This window comes from Poecilia mexicana, unplaced genomic scaffold (genome assembly GCF_051168715.1).
Source record: "Poecilia mexicana isolate PSO_F unplaced genomic scaffold, ASM5116871v1 scaffold_2, whole genome shotgun sequence".
Lineage (NCBI taxonomy): Eukaryota > Metazoa > Chordata > Actinopteri > Cyprinodontiformes > Poeciliidae > Poecilia > Poecilia mexicana.
Window position 1 is genome coordinate 14,246,016 of NW_028263371.1, and position 19,682 is coordinate 14,265,697.

Here is a 19,682-nt window from a genome sequence, read left to right on the forward strand (position 1 = left end):
AATTTTTAGGTGGAGATTTTGAAAAAGTCAAAGTATTGTATGGGGATTATGTATACATCGACTGGGTGATGAATACTCACCAGAAGATTTTGAGCAACAACCGACTGGCATTTTATCCCAACTTTTGTCGCCATTTTGCAGACTAGCGAAGTGCTGCCCAGAGTATTAATAATTATTAGTATTACCTTCTTGCTGTAAGGCAACAGTGCTACCAACTGCGCCACCGTAAAATTAGAGAATGACTTTCCTCTAATTACAGAAAGTGTGTGAATGTTCTCATCAATGTTGAGGCCCACATTTCCCAGGTTTCAGTGGGTAACTAAGCAGTAAAGTAGGGTTGACTGCAAAACGACCTGTAAGGTACTAATGGTGGCTTTTGGGTGCAGTTTTAACACCTTCTGGCTCATTTGGTATTACTCTTTTTATGTTTCAACCTTATTCTTATTTTATTAGAAGCTCAGTCGTAATATTCGCTATTCCTGGTGGAAAAACCGCAAAATGAGGATTTTAGTTTTCCTAACACTCACACAACACAGTGAGACATCTAGCTAACTATATATTACATTATATACTTAATCAGGAAATTTCAATGTAAATGTTACGGCAATGACACCATAATAAAGTTATCTAAGCATATGCATTGGTAAGTAGAGTTAGCAAAGCATTGATTTTACCATAACTAAGTATATACTGTGAATAGAATATGGATTTTTAAAGCCCAGGAAAATAAAACAATGAGAACAAACAGTGCAGTGATGACACAGGAAAGAATCAACATATGTCCTGACATAGGACATCAATCTATATACTTTGTAAGCAGAACTTTACAAAACCTGCTTTATGTCTTCATGTCTCAACCCAATAAGAAATGTTGTTTTCAGATCTACCAATATACATTGGTATTCTTCCATCTGAAAGTACAGTTTGCACTGTCACCGTCACCCTGTTGCAGTTTTGGGCTCTTCCCACATATTTCAGAACTAAAGCATGGGTTTAACAGGTATCCATGACATGCCCGCTTCCTGCTCCAGACTAATGACCGTGTCCTGGCTAAAGGCTTAAAACGGTCATTGACCTTTGGCCCTTCTGTGTCATACCTCTCCCAGATGTAGTTCTTTACCACTGGCAACTCTTCACAGGCATTCTTGAGATTGTTTCTCGTTTTGTCTTCCTCCCTGGTTCCTCTGATTGGGTCCACTGGAGTTTTGACACCTTGATCCAATGGTAGACCAAACACAGAGCTGGCTTCAAGGACGGACTGCTGATCTTGTCAGCCTTCAGGCCCTGAGGATGTTTGTGTAAAAACGTTGGGCACGGCTGGATAATTGGCTGCATATTTGGGAATCTGAATCTTCTCATAACCACAACACTGCAGTAAAACAAAGAATGATGCACATTGTGTTCCTGATGTTTGCAGACAGGTGGGTATTCAAAAACAAGTGTGGTAATGAAATGATTGTTTGTGTCTGACTCAGTTTAGGTTTTTTCAGCCCTTTTTGTTTACTACTCAAAACTTATTAAAAATGTACATTTCTTATACGTAACCATTAAAATTTTAATTCCAATTTAATCTGTAGTATGTATAAATGTTATTGATTAAATTGACTATGTAAAACATCACGATAACTGACAAAAATATATATATTTTTTTATACATAAAAATACATCTCGGTGGTACTACTTGCACCTACACAGATAAAATACAGTTCAAATTGAACCAATAAAATTTGTGTATGATTTTGTGCACATTTCATCTGTGTAGATTGTAACCATTGTTTCTATGCAGAAGTTATGTGATTAACTGCTAAAAAACACCAATTCATGAAATTCTAACCAGTTTTTAAAATATAAAAAAAACTAAAATTAAAAATAAAATTCATAGAATGATTTAATTTTTTTAATATATTTTTATTTAAAGTAGGCATAACACAACTACAGCTTAGAACTTGCTCGTCTTGACTCCTGACGAGTGAAAGACGTAGGACTTGTTATTGGTTCCACCTCTATTATCAGATACGATGCAGAAATTGATATAACATTTTAAATTTAGTCCCACAGTGAGGTATAAACTTCTTCACATAAGAAACACAGCTAGGATGTGTAGATTTGTGGCTAACCTTAATGTTGGGATTCAGATAATTAGCTTGCTAGCAAGTTTGACATTAGCATTAGCATTATTGCTAAACTGGTTAAAGCTGCATACAGACTTCAACAATATAGAAAGTGTAGCTAAGTTGACATTTAATCAATTTATTAATATTAACCCATATTAATTATCATATTATTAGCTGTTTAACACTCTTAAGAACCAGAATAATGGTTGACTGAACCAACATCGTCAGCTAGACAGGAATCAAAAGGTTTTGGTAGGATTTGTTACCTAATAAATAATAATTAAACCATTGATAATAACTATATACAAAATCTAACATATATAAATTAAAATTTTAAGAATTCCATGTTACTTTTCAATACTTTTAAAACTTCTGTTTTGTTTCTTCTTGGTACATTTTCTGCAGTAAATGTGATGAATGCAGTACATGGACTTTCTGTCAGTGGATTTTTATCGCAGTATGGATTAAGTTAAGTGCTTTCTCACACAGGAAATTGCATGTCTGTCAGGGAGGCTGAGGGTCAGCATCCTCTTCGTAAATCACAGCTGTAATTGTGAGCAAGCAGCAAGTCGGCGTTAAATAAAACAGCTTCGCTCCACTCTGGACTGAACGTTCACTTGAGCTAAATTTAACTTCTGCAAACAGCAAAAAAAAAAAGAGGGTGTTAATGCTTTCTCGCAAATTGAACATTTTTGACCTTCCAGGTGAGGTCCAATTATTCCTCCAAATATTACAACTAATCCACCTCCATAACCGTGGTGTGTTGGATTAATAACGCAGATTAGCCCTCCACAGACGGCAGCATGCCTTTCCGTTGAGCGACTGTAAATCCTGCTGCTGAGAGTCCTTATTAAGGAGGTTTTAGAGGAGAAAAAAAAAGAAGAAGAAAATGTGCGCCGTCAAAGTCAGCCCAAATTTTGTATTTATTTTCTGTGTTTAATTGGACAAATGAAAAACATACCAGCCCAGCAGCATAGTGGCATTATTGTTCTCAGAGAATAAACACAGAGGGGTCCTTGGTGGACTATAAAACTCCTGAACAAACAGCTCTCTCAAACCACGGTATAGAATGTCTGTTTATGACTTGTAATATGAAGTGCAGAGCCCTAAAATCACTAATTACATCAGCTATGTCGATTTGTTGGGTCAACTCTTAAAGGGAGCATTAGTGTGAGTGTGTGTGTGTGTGTGTGTGTGTCTGCGTGTGCAACAGCGTGCGCTCGTCGCGAAGCCTAATATACTTTGTGCCCCTTTTGACTGTTTCCTGTATTCAGTGAATATTTTGGTCCTTTGTAAAGAAAGAAAACACAAAAAACAGATCCATTTGCTTGGTTTTAGCTTTACTCCTGTGAGCATTTCAGGATTACGAGCGTGCTATGTGTGTCATTCTCATGTACCACAAGGCGTGTGTGTGTGTGTGTGTGTGTGTACGTGTGTGTGTGTGTGTATCAGCAGGCAGAGGGCCAATATTGAGGAGTTGGGGAAATGTCCTCCAGTCTCTGATGTCTACAGTCTGGTTAAAATACGTTTCACTCTTCCGTTTTAGATGACCTGACCTACCCGACATGTGCTATGAGGACTTCCTAAACCTGCGCCACCGTTAAAAAGTCAACAGAAAGATGGACACCAAGTCAAACAGGAGTCGATAATAACAAAAATAAAGTTTTACTGATTGATTAACTGCTGCGGTTGTAATACTTTAGGATTTTATCAGTTCTAGTTGAGGATCATAACCAGCCAGACCTGTTTTCAATGTCCTCCACTAGCGCTGAAACGACTAATCATGATTAATCAATAATTGAAATAATCATCAATATTTGAGTGTACAGACTCACAAAAGGCCATTTGCTGAAATAAAACAACGTATTCAGAAAAGTAATTCAGCCAAAAATGTACAAAAAACATATATACATTTTGAATTCAACATGAAAACCCTCCGTTGCCTATAAGTAGGTCTTTAGCCAAAACTCCTCAAGTAGCATAGATTTAGCTTCACCTGGTTCAGATTTACCAAAGGAATGCTGCTGCTGCATTTTAGCCAATAAAATGTTTGGTTTCTGAAGTAAAAAAAAAGTGAATCGAATTATTTATTTGCATCTTTTAATGTATTTTGAACATGGTATGAAAAAATGCTTTAGTGGTTAAATGAAAAAAAAAATCTGCAGAATGTTCCAACATTTTTATCCGATTAATCAAATCATCGTCAGAATAATTGATCAAATTAATCGATTACTAGTAGCAGCCCCATCCTGCACTATGCTCCTCAGACTATGTTCTTTATAGTGTGGCAGGCTGACCTCTAACCAGACCCATATGCTGCTGCAGTCTTCCTCTGAAGGCCTCAGATGGCTCTTCTGATCGTACGATCATGTTGCATTACTTCAACGTTCAGGAAAACACCAACGTGAAACGAGGCAAACGTCGAAGGACCATGTTCCACTAAAGTATAGCTGATAAAGAGGAAAATGTACAAGCTAAATCCTTACCTGCAGATACAGTAACACATCAAGAAGAGCCAACACATCTGAGGACAGCAGAAGGATGGAAAACCACTGAGGATGCAGTGAAAGAGAACATTCATGGCCGTGTGGGCTCCTATGTGGCTCCGTTGGCCACGGCTGCACGCACCGTCACCTCATCAGTCAGCGGCCGGCCTGGACGTCCAGCAGCCACCGCCCGTTAACCCCTCACTCTACTCCTGCTGCTGCTCCAGCAGCCACGTTACGTTACTGCGTCTCATTGAGAGCGAGCCGCCACCTCATATCTCAGCTCAGGTACGTCCTCACTCATGAGTGCTGGACACCTGGCTGGTCGATGGGGGGAGCCGTTCCACCGTCTGTCTGGGTGCTGTCGTCATCACGAGCTGCGTTTCCATTACAGTATTCTGCAAATGTCGAAAAAACACAATGGCCAGTGGTCAATTTCACAATTGCAGTGTTTCTGTTAAATAAGACATGAAATTAAAATCACACGTGATAAAACCTGTTCACGTGATAAGTCATTAAAAAAAATATGGCAGCAGCCGATGTAAACAACTTTATGAAATATTCATAATAATTCAGCCATGGGGCTAGTGCTCACCATCTGTCAGCCATTGGAGGAGACGTTGGTGTCTTATTCAGACATTGGCCTGACAAGCCCGTTATACTTTGGAGCGGCTTCGTGTTTTTAGGGAGGTTGTAATCGACCATTTTATAGAAAACCTGTGGATTCATCACATTCCAGTGACACACAACATTTTATGAATTGTGTGATGATATTGGAGCCAGATGTCCAAAAACAAACTACAAATCATAAAGAAGACCACTTCCTGTCGTCTTGTTCTGCCTCCGGCTGTTGGTCACGTGACTCGTGTGCTTTGGAGAATAGCTCAATCTCAGGCAGATTGATGAAGAGCATCTGCATGTTTAATTCTGGCCGCTGCTTGGCAAAAGGCTGGTATTATGTATTTTCCAGGCACATAGTGCCAGTTTAGAGCACCATCAAGTAGCTATGTTACCTTCTGTTGTTATAAAAATGCTATATATAACAAACATATGAAACTTGACTTTGTAATTTGATGCTTTGTAATTGGACTCTGTCTCTTTAAGAAGCTCCTACTCCTTCAACATGTCATCACAACAATGTTCGTTCGTTATCATGTTCTTTGGAGCATTGGACTGAGATGTAGCTCCTACGATGAGCTCAGCAGCTTCACAGTTCCACCAGGTCTAATTGCTAATTGCTGCTGCCGCTAGTTTGAAGGAGCTGAGTGGTGAAGGTGCAGGGGAAGGGAGCTCTGTGAGGCCGAAGCTCAGCTGGAGACTGAAACTCCAAGCAGGAACTTTGTGGATCTAGGTGGCCGAATGGTTGCCATGGGAGATTCGAGGATTTCTCAGACATCCGTTAAAGAATCAAAGAAACTCACATTTTGGATGAGAGAGTAACATCATAGCATGAAGGAAAATCTAAAAAAACTGGACTTTCACCGAGTTTGAGGGACAGGTGATAAGACAACAGCAGGAAGATAAGTTTGTTTCATCAGTCCGTTCTCTGCCTCTAGTTATTTCCTGTGAGTTTATGTATGTCAGAGTTGGAACTTGCAGCTTTTGCAAACATAAAGAACTGGTGCAAACTCAGCCTCTCACACCTGTGATTCACTAAAAAGGTCCATGTCAGAGTCAAGTCTGCAAATATATGTTTGGAACCGGCTGATAATAATCTAATAACCTTTTCTTTCATGAAAAGATTAATTTATTCCAAATCTCAACACGCTCACCTGCTACCAGTTAATTCCACAACCGAAAAATCTTCTAAAGCAGAATTGTGTTTGTGATCTATCACTTTTTTATTTTATCTCCCAGGACATTTTTCCCCGATTTTTGTTTTGTTTTTTATTTATTTATCCAACATAGCTTTATTTTCAGATGACACACGCAACATGTAAGACATAAAACGTCTGCTTGCGGTGTATAAATGCCAGATATTTCCAAGTCATGCTGTTTAAGAGTCGCTGCTCAAACTTTTGAGCAGGGAGCAGAGCTGCTGTAAAAGGAGGCCACTCGCTGCCGCCAGCATCTATTTCAACTATAGCTCACAGACATTTATAGCTCGTATCACGTTCACTCACTATAGATCTCGCAGAGCTAGTCAGCACATACGAGCTACCCATAAGTATTATGTATATGCGGACCATAACGCCGGCTGATCCCCTGTCTGTCTTAATGTGAAGCGATTAAAGCGTTTAAAATAACACATATTTTTAGAAAAGGGGGATTACATGTTCTAAACTATAACTCTCACCTCCAGGTCTTGGAAGAGAACGAGATCGGTTACACAGGAAGTGATGTGTGGTGCATGTGTCTTGAATTAAAAAAAAAAAAAAAAAACACCCAGCAGGATGAATGGTGACGCGGCAACAACAAAGAGATATTATCTGGAGAATGAAATAAAATCCAGGTAATAGTCGCCCTTATGGGTGAAAGTGAAGTTGATGGTCCTGTTGGGTGCCAGCAGGACCCAACAGGACCTGCTGCATCTTAATCCTGCACCACCCAGGGCCGAGGCCTGCAGCAGGTGACAGGGGACGTGTGGAAAGAGCAAGGCTCCCATCTAGTGGCTGAAAGGCAGGTTGAAAACGTATTCCCTCCTGCAGTCCGTCAGGTTTTGCTTACAGGCCGCATGTAATGGTAAATGTTTGGCTTTAAAGCATTTTCCATGATAAAAATGTGGAATAAACATAAAAGCAAAATATGCACAAAGGCCAAGAAAACTGGAGTAAATCTAAAGTCTAGTTTATGAAACACGGATTTCAATTATTTAGAGGAAGAAGAACTAAGCCAGCCTTGTGAAAAAAACAAATTTGCCTCAAGTGTAATAATAACTGGATGGTGGCCAAAATTGCCATCAAGCATTTGCAGCCAAGCTGACGATGATTTACATCTATAGCTCAGGGACTCCAAAACCTTCATTTTGTTTTAATTTGTATTTCTAGACATTTAGAGGTGGGCTTATTGTTGTGGCATTCTGGGTAAATAGAACCAAAACAAACTCATGAGTCCAGCGCTAGCGGGAGAAACTGCTTATGGTCTTTTACCAAAGACAAAAGAGAAATCTTAGAACCCCTAAAATCTGACGCCACTCCATTTTTGCTTACGGTTTGTAAAGAAGGAAGTGTCTCGTGTCTTCTTCAGAGGTTTTTGTGTCGTTTCCTTCAGTGGTTTTTGGTGTGGAGGGGAACAGTTCTTTCAAGGGGTTTGGTTTCTTTGTGCGGTGTGAAGGAGAACTGCGCCTGATGAAAATGGAACAAATGTCACAACTTTAGTCCCAATCGAACCGAGTCTACTAAACATCGAGCTTCCCTTCAAGAAAAATTAAAAGATCAAACCTCTGACCATTTACTGTTCATTCCCATCAGAAAACTCCCTTGAAGTGCGTAAATAGTAATTTTTTAAAACCCAATTAGTGAGTAGATATTAGTGGTTACTAAGTGAAGACTGATTTGCATTTGAAGAATTAATATTTTTGTTCACATTTGTTCAGGTCATTTGATGAAATTCAGAGGGAAATAGATGTATATAGACATAGATGTATGCTTTTCATTTTAGTGGAGAAAATCGTTGGATGCTTAAAGATAATTGGGAGCAACATTCAAAAAGGAATCCTGAGTGAGTTCATTAAAATTTGTGCATGAAGTAGCTAAAATTAGTTTAGTTTGATACTGGACTGATGTTTCAGCTCTCAAAACTCTCAAAGACCTTCTGTGAGTTGTGACAGGTGTCTCTTGACACGGAGAGCCGGTCGTTTGAGAATAAACGGCCTGCAGTCGCCTCTGTGGTGTGTTGTTCTGTTAAATGTTACCCTGAATAAAAACGTCGGTCTACGTTACGACGCAGACCCCTGCTCTTCACCTTGTATTCAGCCGTTTTCAGCTCCGTTTACAACGACAAATACAAGCCAAAGCTGTGCGCTGACTCAAAGTGAGGGTGACCGGGCGTTTTCCTGAAGAATTTTTAATTTTGCTAGGTGTGATGTTTACAGCTTCATCATTAAATCCAGCCCAATAAAGAGCTGCTGCCCACATTTCTGTTTTACAGCCCTTTAAAATACAGAGTTAATTTGGTTTTTTGTTGGCAGTGAAATTAAAACATGAACACGAGGTTTTTTTAAAGGCCTCCATTTGATTGTTCGTTCGGTGCCCCACGGTCAAGAATTAAACACACGGTGGAGGATGAAGTCTCTGATGTGGCGCCTGGATCCTTGTTGAAGGTCAGCCGTTGGGCTTGGCAGGAACATTTCTGTTCAGCACCTCCAGCAGGCCTCACTATCATAAATCCACAGTCTCCCTCCCCAGGACAGGGTGGGAACTACCAGGCGGCCGGGGCCTCAGGAACGTCGACAGCTTCCCAAACTGCTGCCACATCCCAGACCGTCTCTGGCGGCGTTTGGCTCGGGACCTGAACGCCTCCCTGTAGGCTTGTGAAGCGGAACCAGCCTAAATCAAACGTGTCCTCTGTGCGTGGTGATCACGAACGCAGCGCGGCTTTAAACATGACATGGATCCATTAAAAACCTGACCGCACATTACTGCGTTTTATAGCGGCTGCAGTGTGCACACGGATGGCTCGCTCAGCCACACAGGATTTACTTGTTACAAATGATGCTGTGTGAGAAAACTTCAGACTCTGTTTATTTGGGGAATAAAGCATGTCACTGCTTACCACTGAGCTACGTCCTGTCAGGGTTTCACAACATATAAAAGCCAGCGGTGTAATACATCTGGTCCGGGCCTGAATTAAAGCCGAGAGGAAATAAGGGGGAGGAAGGTTTTACTCAAAGCATCAAAAATATTTCATACATTCAGCTACTGAATGACTTTTTATTTTATTTATTTTTTATTTTTTGAAAAAGCAGTAAGAGAGATGAGATTCTTTTAATTGGGATTCTGTGGGGAAAATGTAATTGGCTTTCTGTATAATTCATGAGACATCTGTTTTTAGGACAGATTATAATTTAAAAACTTTTTAAAAATAATTAAATAATTTTTAAAAATTTAAAAAAGTGAATCTTTCGAAAGGTTCACTTGTTTAAAAAGTCACTAATACTTATTACATTTACTAGCAACCTTGAATCTTCTCTTTGCCCTCTCCCTATATGTTACATTTATCCAGTATGGAAAAGATTTTAATTAAATTCCAGTCATTATAATTTCATTATTCCTAATTTTATTTTTAAAGAATATGTGCTTGTAATTTTATTACATTTATAGCCTGGCTCAATATTGATTGTAAGGAATTGCATTCATTCATTTATTATTTTCGTGAAGAAATCAAAATTCCTTACATGGTCAAAAAGATTTTATAAGATTCATGCAGTGTGGTTACTACCTACCTCTACCTATTTTTATTTATTTTTTTAGTGCGTTATGTATTCATTAATACTGTTTTTCTTGACCCTTTTATGGCACCCCTGGACTGCTGGCGCCCATAAAAGGGTCAAGAGAAAAATAAAAAGCAACTTTAGCTTCTTTTTTAACTTATAGGTAATAATATAGTTTTCTAATATAAAAGATTATGCAATCATTTACCTACACAACAAAAAATATTAAAAGGAACATTTAAATTAATATTAATGACAGTTTGCTAAGCTGTCCACTCCTTCTCCACTACTGGTTGGTTCCTGGACACCCAGCGCTCCTCTGTCCCACCGCCGCATCCCTCACTTCTCCTGGCTCCGCTCACTCCGTCACCGAGTCCTGTGGCCATTGAAGAAAAAAAGGGGAAAAAAGAAAAGGAAAAACGTGACAGAAACAAAAGTACAGTAATGCTAAAGTGAGGAAATTACCTGTTGCTTTATTATTTAGCACAGTGTATTACTGACTTGCTGCAGTAGCAGCTAAGCTAGCTAGCCAAACACAGAGTTTATCAATATAGCCAGGCTCAGTACTTCTCAGGGTGTATTCAGACCGGATAGTCCGGTAGACTTGGTTCGATTGGGGACTAAAATTGCAACATTTGTTACATTTTCAGAACTCTAGTTCGCATTCAAACTGCACTGTGTCAAACGACTAAAACTAACTGAAAAACCTGTTCCCCCCGTCGCCTGTGGGGGCGCTGCACCAAAAACTACTGAAGGAATCGACACAAAACCTCTGAAGAAGGCCAGCGCAACTTCCTTCTTCACAAAAAGTAAACAAAAACGGAGCAGTGTCAGATTTTAGCGGTTGTAGGATTTCTTCATTGTTATAGATTACTGGTTTGGACATCGCCTGTTAACCGCTAACGTTAGCGACGCCCCTGCAGGCTCCGTTACAAGGCGGTGAGTCTGTCCACTAAACCAGGCTGTTCCAATGAGGGATGAGCAGGAATCACAAAAATACCATACTATACCATACCATACCAACTTTATTTGTAAAGCACTTTAAAACAACCACAGCTGATACAAAGTGCTGTAAATTAAAACACAACATAACAATTAAAAATAAATAAATAATAATAAAAGAAACTCTTACAGTTTAAAAAACAGACATACAATTCCTGGATCCCGCTGGAGTTGAAAGCCAAGTAAAATAGATGGGTTTTAAGACGAGCTTTAAAAGTGGGCAGTGAAGGGGCCTCTCTAACGTGCAAAGGCAAGTCGTTCCATAACTTGGGGCCCATAACAGAGAAAGCCCCGTCCCCTCTGAACTTCCTTCTTGATCTCGGTACCTCCAAGAGCAGCTGATCTGCGGACGTGAGAGACCGATAGGGTATGTAGGGGTGAAGAAGCTCAGAGAGGTAAGCCGGGGCAAGATTATGCAGTGATTTAAAAACAAACATAAGAATTTTAAAATTAATCCTAAAATATACAGGTGCTGGTTCCTGTATATTTGGCCGGGCGACGTCTGAGTCGGCATATCCTGCATATCGATGTCCCTCGTGGTATGAGGTAGGCAGTAGCTCAAAGGGTCTTGCCTAAGGACCCACACTTCACTGTTGTATCTTTGCCCCGGCCTGGATTTGAACCCGGGTCTCCTGGGTGAAAGTTGAGCTATTGAGCTATCCAGTTAGCTGGATAGCTCAATGGGTAAGTCATAGCAAACCAACCGGACACTGTGGTGGATAAAGAACAGAGGAAAGCCGTTGTGGTGGATGTAGCAATACCAAGTGACCACAACATCAGAAAAAAGGAGCATGAGAAACTGGAGAAATACCAGGGCCTCAGAGAGGAACTGGAGAAGGCCTGGAAGGTGAAGACCACAGTGGTGCCTGTGGTCATAGGGGCCCTCGGGGCAGTCACCCCCAAACTGGAGCAGTGGCTCAAACAGATCCCAGGAACAACATCAGACATCTCAGTCCAGAAATGTGCAGTTCTAGGCACAGCCAAGATACTGGAGGAACCCTCAAGCTCCCAGGCCTCTGGTAGAGGACCCGAGCTCAGAGGATTAAAGAGACCACCCTCGGAGGGTGAGAAGGGAATTATTATTTTATTTACATACATATATATTTGTAACTAAAGAATAAAGTAAATAAATAAGAGAGTACAACCAATATGTAAGAAAATACTGAATGTATTCACAATAAATTAAAATACATCGATAAAAATTTGTGTTTTTCATTGAAAATACACAAATATACAAGGGGCAGGGCTTGTTCACAGCTTTGTGACATCACACTGCTTCAAAGCACATGACATCACAGTACATCTTAGAGCAGAGGTGAGATCACATACTAGGACATCAAAGGCACTTTTGTTAATTGAAGTACATGTAATTTATAATTTTGAGAATTTTATTTACAAGACTGGGAAGTATTTACTATTAATCACAAAAATACTTTGAAGATGACTAAGTCAAAGCAGCAGAAAAGTCATCCAACAAACTCAAAGAAAAAAGATCCCTCTTCCACATGTGCCAAAACCAAGTCTTTTCCAAATTTACCGAACGTTGAGAATCTAATCTCAGCTACATTTGTTCAAGTCGAGAGGGATGTTAATGAACTGCTGCACTTGTGTTCGAGATGGAGAGAAAAGGAAAGGATGGGAGCTGAAACACTTCAGTCGTCTGTAACTATTTATTATGAGAAAAAAGTGACAGCCTATTTGAAAGAGTTTTTTGCACGTCGACGGGCCTTAGTAAAAGCAGAATATGAACGAACTAAAGGTACACTGGCCTCTGAAGGATTTGAAGAGAAAGCAACTGTCAGCCATTTGATTGCAAAAATTGATAAAGCCACTGAAACGGTGAGCAGCAGTGACACTCCCAAGGATACAAAAGCAGAAGTTTCATCTACAGACCTTAACATCATTGACACACGTAGACTCAGTGAAGAACAGAAAAATGAACTCAGAAAATCCCCAACCTTCTTTCAAAAGCTGAAAGATGTTTTTAAGCGCTTAAGAAAGAAAAAATCACATAAAAAGACCCCACAGACTAAGAAGAAACACTTACAAGATGATAATGTTGAGAGTAAAAGTGGTGAATCATCTTCTAAGTCAGCTACATCTTCAACAGCATCAACTACTTCCACAGAAGCGTCCGCTGCCTTTGAAGAGCTTTTCACTGAGCGTAGGAAAGAGAAGCATAAGTTAGAGAAGACTGAAGCACTTGACACCCATCTACCCGGTAATCTTCAAGAGAAGTCCATTGACATATATAGCAGTAGACAGAAAAAGTCTGCAGATAAAACCAAATCACAGAAAGCATCTTCACACTCCGATTCCATCGAACATGAGAAGCCACCTCTTGGAACGACGTCTGACTTTGGCTTATCTGGCCATGCAAAGCTGTCCCCTGGAGAATCTGTATCTGGCACAGAGAGTGACATTATCAATGTAGAGGGCTCCTCAGAATATCAGGAGTCTGAAGTCGAAGATTCCAAAACCATCTTTGAAAGGGTGAAATCTGCTTTAAGTGGTTTAAGAAAACGCAAGTCACGCAAGAAGGCCCAACAGACCGATGATGTTCACACCTCCAGTGAAAGTGAGGATGAGGAGTCATATTCTCAGTCAGGTTCCTCGGTAACATCTCCCTCACCATCGATTGCTTCCACTGATATCCGCTCTGTCTTTGTAAAGCCAGTTGCTGAGGGTGGTAAGGAGGAATGTAACTCAGAGGATAGTTCAGCACTATCCTCTGATGCATCTTCTAAATCTTTTTCCAAATTAATAGAAAGTCTTAAAAAGGACTCCGCTGTCAAAGATTTGACTACAAAAATGGAGTCTCTTTCTGAATCTGAAGAATCTGAAGAACCTAAAGAATCTGAGGATGAATCTGTTGCAACAACTTTGAGATGTAAAACTCTCAAGAAAGTAGGCGTGTCAAAAGGCAGAGTTTCTGCATCACGTAGACGCAGTGAAGAGGAATATAAAAATCGCAAAAAATCCAAAACCTTCTTTGAAAAGGTGAAATCTGCTTTTAAAGGCTTGTCGAAGAAAAAGAAACATAAAAAGACCCAACAGACTGGGGAGAAGCTCTTAGATGAGGATACTGTTGACGAAAAGCATAAGTGTGATGATTCTACGGCATCTCTTCAGACATATTCCGGGACACCATCTAAAACACCATCTGAGCAGATTGGCACTGAAACCTGCTCTGTCTTTGTAAAGCCAATCACTGACGGTGGAAAGGAGGAACAAAAATCAGAGAAGACTGAAGCACGTCCCTCTGAGGTATATCCCAAACCTTTTCCCAAATTAACAGAAAGTATTGAAGAGAAATCCACTGTCACCGATTTGATTCCAAAAATTGAGTCAACATGTGAAACCACAGCACAGGGAGAACCATTAGAGACTCATTATGAATCCAAAGAACTGGTGGATAAACCTGTTGTAACGGCATTGAGGAGTCAGATTGAGGATGGAAAAGAGGAATATAAATCAGAGAAGACTGAAGAACATCCCTCTGATACGTCTCCAAAACCCTTTTCCAAATCAGTGGAAAGCCTTGAAGAGGAATCCACTGTCACCGATTTGATTCCAAAAATTGAGTCAACACATGAAACCACAGTACAGGTAGAACCATTAGAGACTCAATCTGAATCCAAAGAACTTGTGGATAAACCTGTTGTAACGGCATTGAGGAGTCAGATTGAGGATGGAAAAGAGGAATATAAATCAGAGAAGACTGAAACACGACCCTCTGAGGCATATCCAAAAACTTTTTCCAAACCTATAGAAAGTCTTAAAGAGGAATCCACTGTCACCGATTTGATTCCAAAAACAGAGTCATCATGTAAACCAACAGAAGAGATAGAGCCATTAAAGACTCAATCTGAATCCAAAGAACATGTGGATAAACCTGTTGTAACGACGTTGAGGAGTCGGACTGAGGTTGGAAAAAAGGAATATAAATCAGAGAAGACTGAAACACGACCCTCTGAGGCATATCCTAAACCCTTTTCCAAATTAACAGAAAGTCTTGAAGTGGAATCCACTGCCACTGATTTGATAATAAAAATTGAGTCAACATATGAAACCACAGAACAGATGGAGCCATTAGAGACTCAATCTGAATCCAAAGAACATGTAGATAAAGATATTAGAACGTCAAGGAGACAGACTCTGAAGAAAGCATCTGCGCCACCAGTCAGCTTTTCATCCTCAACAGTCGTTAACATCAATGAGAAACAGAAACCCAGTGAAGACCAAAAGTCTGAACGCAATATATACCATGCGGTCTATGAAAAGCTAAAATCTGCTTTTAAGGGTATAACAAAACCAAAGTTACAACAAAAGACCCAACAGAATGGGGAGAAGAGCTTAGATAAGCATAGAGTTGACAAAAGCAGTGAATGTGATGTTTCTAAGCCGTCTTTTCAGACTGGTTCCAGGGCAAAATCTCCAACACCGTTGGCTGTTCCCACCAAAATCTCCTATGTCTGTGTAGAGCAGATCATGGAGGGTGGAAAAGAGAAACGTAAGTCAGTGAAGACTGAAACACGTCTCTCTGATGCATCTCCTAAACCATCTTCTAAATTAGTAGAAAGTCTTGGAAAGGAATCAACTGTTAAAGATTTGATTACAACACGTGAAACCACAGCACAGGAAGAAGCTTTAGGGATTCATTCCAAATCAGAACCTGTGGATAAACCTGTTGTAGCGACGTTGAGCTGTGAGACTCCCAAGGAAGCACATCCATCACGAGAAAAATCTTTGTCTGTAGTGGCCAGCATCATTGACAGAGAGGAACCCCATGAAGATCTAAAATCTGAACACAGAGACTTCAAGTCAATCAACAAATCAGAGGAGACCAAAGCATTGGATGAACAGACATCTGAACATCTGACCCTTCCGCATGTCGAAGAGCCAAATGATCCTTCAGCAGTTACAACAGAACCGGATCTCACTTCTTTCCATACAGAGTCAATCAGTAAGACAGAAAATGAAGACTTGAAATCAGAAGAGATCCCACCTGGCCAGGTATACACAGGTGAGATGGAAATCTGCATGCCTTCTACAGCCCTTTCTGCATTCACTCACACTACGTCTGACTTGTTACTATCCGAACACGATTCACCCCATCTGGATTCATCTAATCAGAACGATGACAAATGGAAATCATACACAACTGAAACATTCAGTAAGCCAATCCAAGCAGAACCTAGCCATGTGCTCGCTCCACACTCACAAGAGCCGAGTTACACTTCGTCAGTAACAAGAGAATTGGACTTCAGTTCAAACAGTGAGATACAAAATGAAGAGGAGATCCAGCCAGGCATTGCATATATGAGGAAGATGGCAAGGTGTATGTCTTCAGTAGCCTCCTCTGAATTCACTCACACTGCATGTGACCTGATAGTGTCCAAAATCCAAGATCTACATCTGGACTCATTTGATCAGAGAGACAATGAAAGGAAATCAAACAAGACCAAACCACACTCTAAGAAGATTCAAGTCAAATCTAGCCGTGTGCCTCCTACACGTGCTCAAGAACTGAATGATGTATCAGATGCAACACAACTGGACCTCAGTTCTTTCTATACAGGGTCTGTCATGAAGGCAGAAAATGAAGAACTGAAATCAAAGCAGGCCCGGGCAGTGGTTAAGTCAGAGGTTACTGCCACATCCCCAAGAGAGCATACCGATGAGAAACATATTCAACTAAAATTGGATGTTCAGAAAAAATTAGCATCGATACCATCCGAGCATCTGGCTGACTTAAAACAATCGGTTATTACTACCATTATGGGGGTCTTTGATTTCATTGCCAAAAACCCTACAGAATACATCCCAGATTCAACAAATATAGACACCATAACAAACACACTCATTACTAGCGTAGAATCCATCTTTGAAGGCCCAGAAATGAAATCTAAGAGTTCCACAGGTGGAGCAGTAAAATATCCTGAAATAGCCATTCCCAGTGAATCCAGTTCCACCAAAAGCTGTTGCTCCAGATGCAAAGATGAAGGTGTGAGATTTTCTTTTCTATTTAAAAAGTATTGGAATCTTTGGTTTAAGAAGAAAAATAAGGTTGCACCAATGCAGGAACAGCAGTCATCACAGCAACGTCACCCTGGCAGACACGCAGAAGAAAACAACACATTGCCTTTCGAATTTGATGTGCCACACTAACAAGTGTCGACATCAGTCTCTTAAACCTTTTGATAATTTACAGCTCACACTTAAAAAAACAACAAAAAACAAAATAAAAACCATAACAAAAAAAACCATCTAAAATCAAACAATGAAAAATTAACCATCACCCACACACGCCACCCACCCAAACCCCATCCCAACCAACTACACCCCATGCCACACACTCCCATCACCCTCACGTCTTGTGGGTTTTCTCCGGGTTCTCCGGTTTCCCTTCACCCTCCAAAAGCACACATGTTTTAGTAATTGAGCACTCTAAATTAATCTCTGAATTAAGTTCTTGGTTTTGCTTTGTTACCGTGTAAGAAGTGAAATATGAATTGAAATGATCTTTTTCTTTAATTGTTTTTCGCTGCCTGCAAAACAAATTGCCCCTTGGGGACAGTGAGGTTTTGTTTTTGTTTTTCTTTTCTCTCTCCTTTTGTATTATTTTCTTTTGTTTTCTTTATTGACCAAGATCAAGATAGCTAGGTCAGCCTGTTAGACATTAAAATCCGAGACCTTACATGTGTAATTACTTAATTTTCTCATTCTCTTTTTTTAGATGTAGATCTTATCACAATCTATACACAAATCACAATTTTAATTAAAGCTTTCCTTTTGTGTTTTTAAAAAAATCATAATAAAATTTCATTTGTATAGCATCTATGTGAATGTCACAAAATGCCAAAGCAGCTAATTAAACAAATCAACCACAACAATGTCATTGTATCAGAATTCAAGTACATTTTTATTGGACAACATAGAGCATTAATAAATTCAACAACTTCTGTGACTAACATGTCAAGTTTATTTGTATAGTACAAATAATTTGACATGTTGTTTGGGCTACACAAATAACATGTCAAGTTATTTGACATGTTTGTCAAATAATGTGACAAAAAGACAATAAGCTTATTATTACGAATAATAAGCTTATCAAAGTGCTTATCATCATAAAAGCACAGTATAGTAAGCAATTATAAAACACAAAATAAACATTTTGTCAAATGCCATTATCAGAATCACCCATCAGATATATTGATCAATGTTCCAGATATTATAATCAAAGGCATCTCTGAACAAGTGGGTTTCTTGCCTTGGTGTAAAGGAACTCAGTGTTTCAGCAATTTTGTAGTTTTATTTTTCTTTTCAGATGAGAGGACCACAAAACATGAATGCTGCTTCTCCAGGTTTGCTCCTGGGGTTGTAGAGCAGGTCAGAACCAGAATATCTGGGTGGTCTGGAAGGTTGACGCAAAAATAACAAAACAGCCGAGACACTGACTAAAACCCCACCTGTTTAGAGTTGCTTTTGTACCATAATTAATGACACATTAACCAATATTTTTGATGTGATGGCACTTGAAAAAAATGTAATGTTTCAATTGTTGATCTGTCTTTTCATAATGTAAAGCACTTTGAGCTGTTTCGTTGCTGAAATGTGCTACACAAATAAAATCTGATTGATTGACAATAGCGGCCGATCTTTAAAGTATTGCAGTGCTAAGCCATTCAAGTGATGGTTGCACTGTATGGTACAGTATTTTAAAGTCTATTCTCTGAGCTCCAGAGAGCCAGTGCAGGGACTGTAGGGTTATGTGCTCCATCTTCCTGGTTTTAGTGAGAAAACCAGCAGCATTCTGGATCAGCTGCAGCGGGAGTATTATTTTTTTAAGCAGACCTATGAAGACACTGTTGCAGTAATCAATGTGTCTAAAGAAAAACACATCAGTTAATTTCTCTAGATCTTGCTGTGACATTAGTCCTTTAATTCTAGAGATGTTCCTCAGGTGATAAAAGGCCAACTTTGTAACTGTCTTTATGTGTCTCTGAAGATTCAGGTCAGAGTTCTTCACTGCACTCAGACTTCAGGCCTGATCACCAGTCTCTTACTGTAATAACTGAAGCTGTGTGTTTATTCTAGATCATTTCTCTTCAGTGTCCAAAGACAATAACTTCAGTTTTGTTTCTGTTCAGCTGGAGAAAGTTATGGCACATCCACTCACTGATTTATTGTAAGCTTTGGTTCAGTGCTTAGATGGGCTCACACACCAGTATAAAAGAACTGAAGCATGTTGTAGGTGTGGAGTAATAAACTTTCTTCCCTTTGTAAACAACTAATATTTCTTAAGTTGGAATGAAATTAGAAAGATTTATGAGGCAATTATGTTGAGTTATATGTAGCGACATTTACAGAGTGAAGCTATATCTAACCACTGGTCGCAAGATAAATCGGGAGAAAACCTACCGGTGGACAGCCACTGACTGCATACTCATCATACCAGATAGTAACAACCTTAAAAGCCCAGCAGGTGGCAGGAGAGAGTTACTTTTCCTGGCGGTGATGAGCTGCAGTAGTTGTGTGGTTTAACAAATAATTCAGAAGTCTCATTTTTCAGAAGTGTTGCAGCTTTTCCAAGCATGCTGTAGCTCGCTTGAGTCTTTATGAATATTTGATCAATGCAGGACCTGAAAGCCATTGTAGAGCTGCTTGAATGTGACACTGGGTGATTGTGCTACCTCCTTAACTGGA

The 19,682-nt window shown here is 39.7% G+C and overlaps 1 protein-coding gene across 1 annotated transcript; it reads left to right on the plus strand.

Moving 5' to 3' along the window:
- The first annotated feature begins 4,693 nt into the window (after window positions 1-4,693).
- Window positions 4,694-17,791, plus strand: LOC148160460 (uncharacterized). The gene is made up of 5 exons (XM_088003853.1): window positions 4,694-4,888; window positions 13,356-13,551; window positions 14,506-14,582; window positions 15,390-15,486; window positions 15,670-17,791. Exons 1-5 carry the CDS (start codon window positions 4,694-4,696, stop codon window positions 17,142-17,144), a joined length of 2,040 nt encoding a protein of 679 aa, XP_087859979.1. The 3' UTR covers window positions 17,145-17,791.
- Window positions 17,792-19,682: the final 1,891 nt, after the last annotated feature.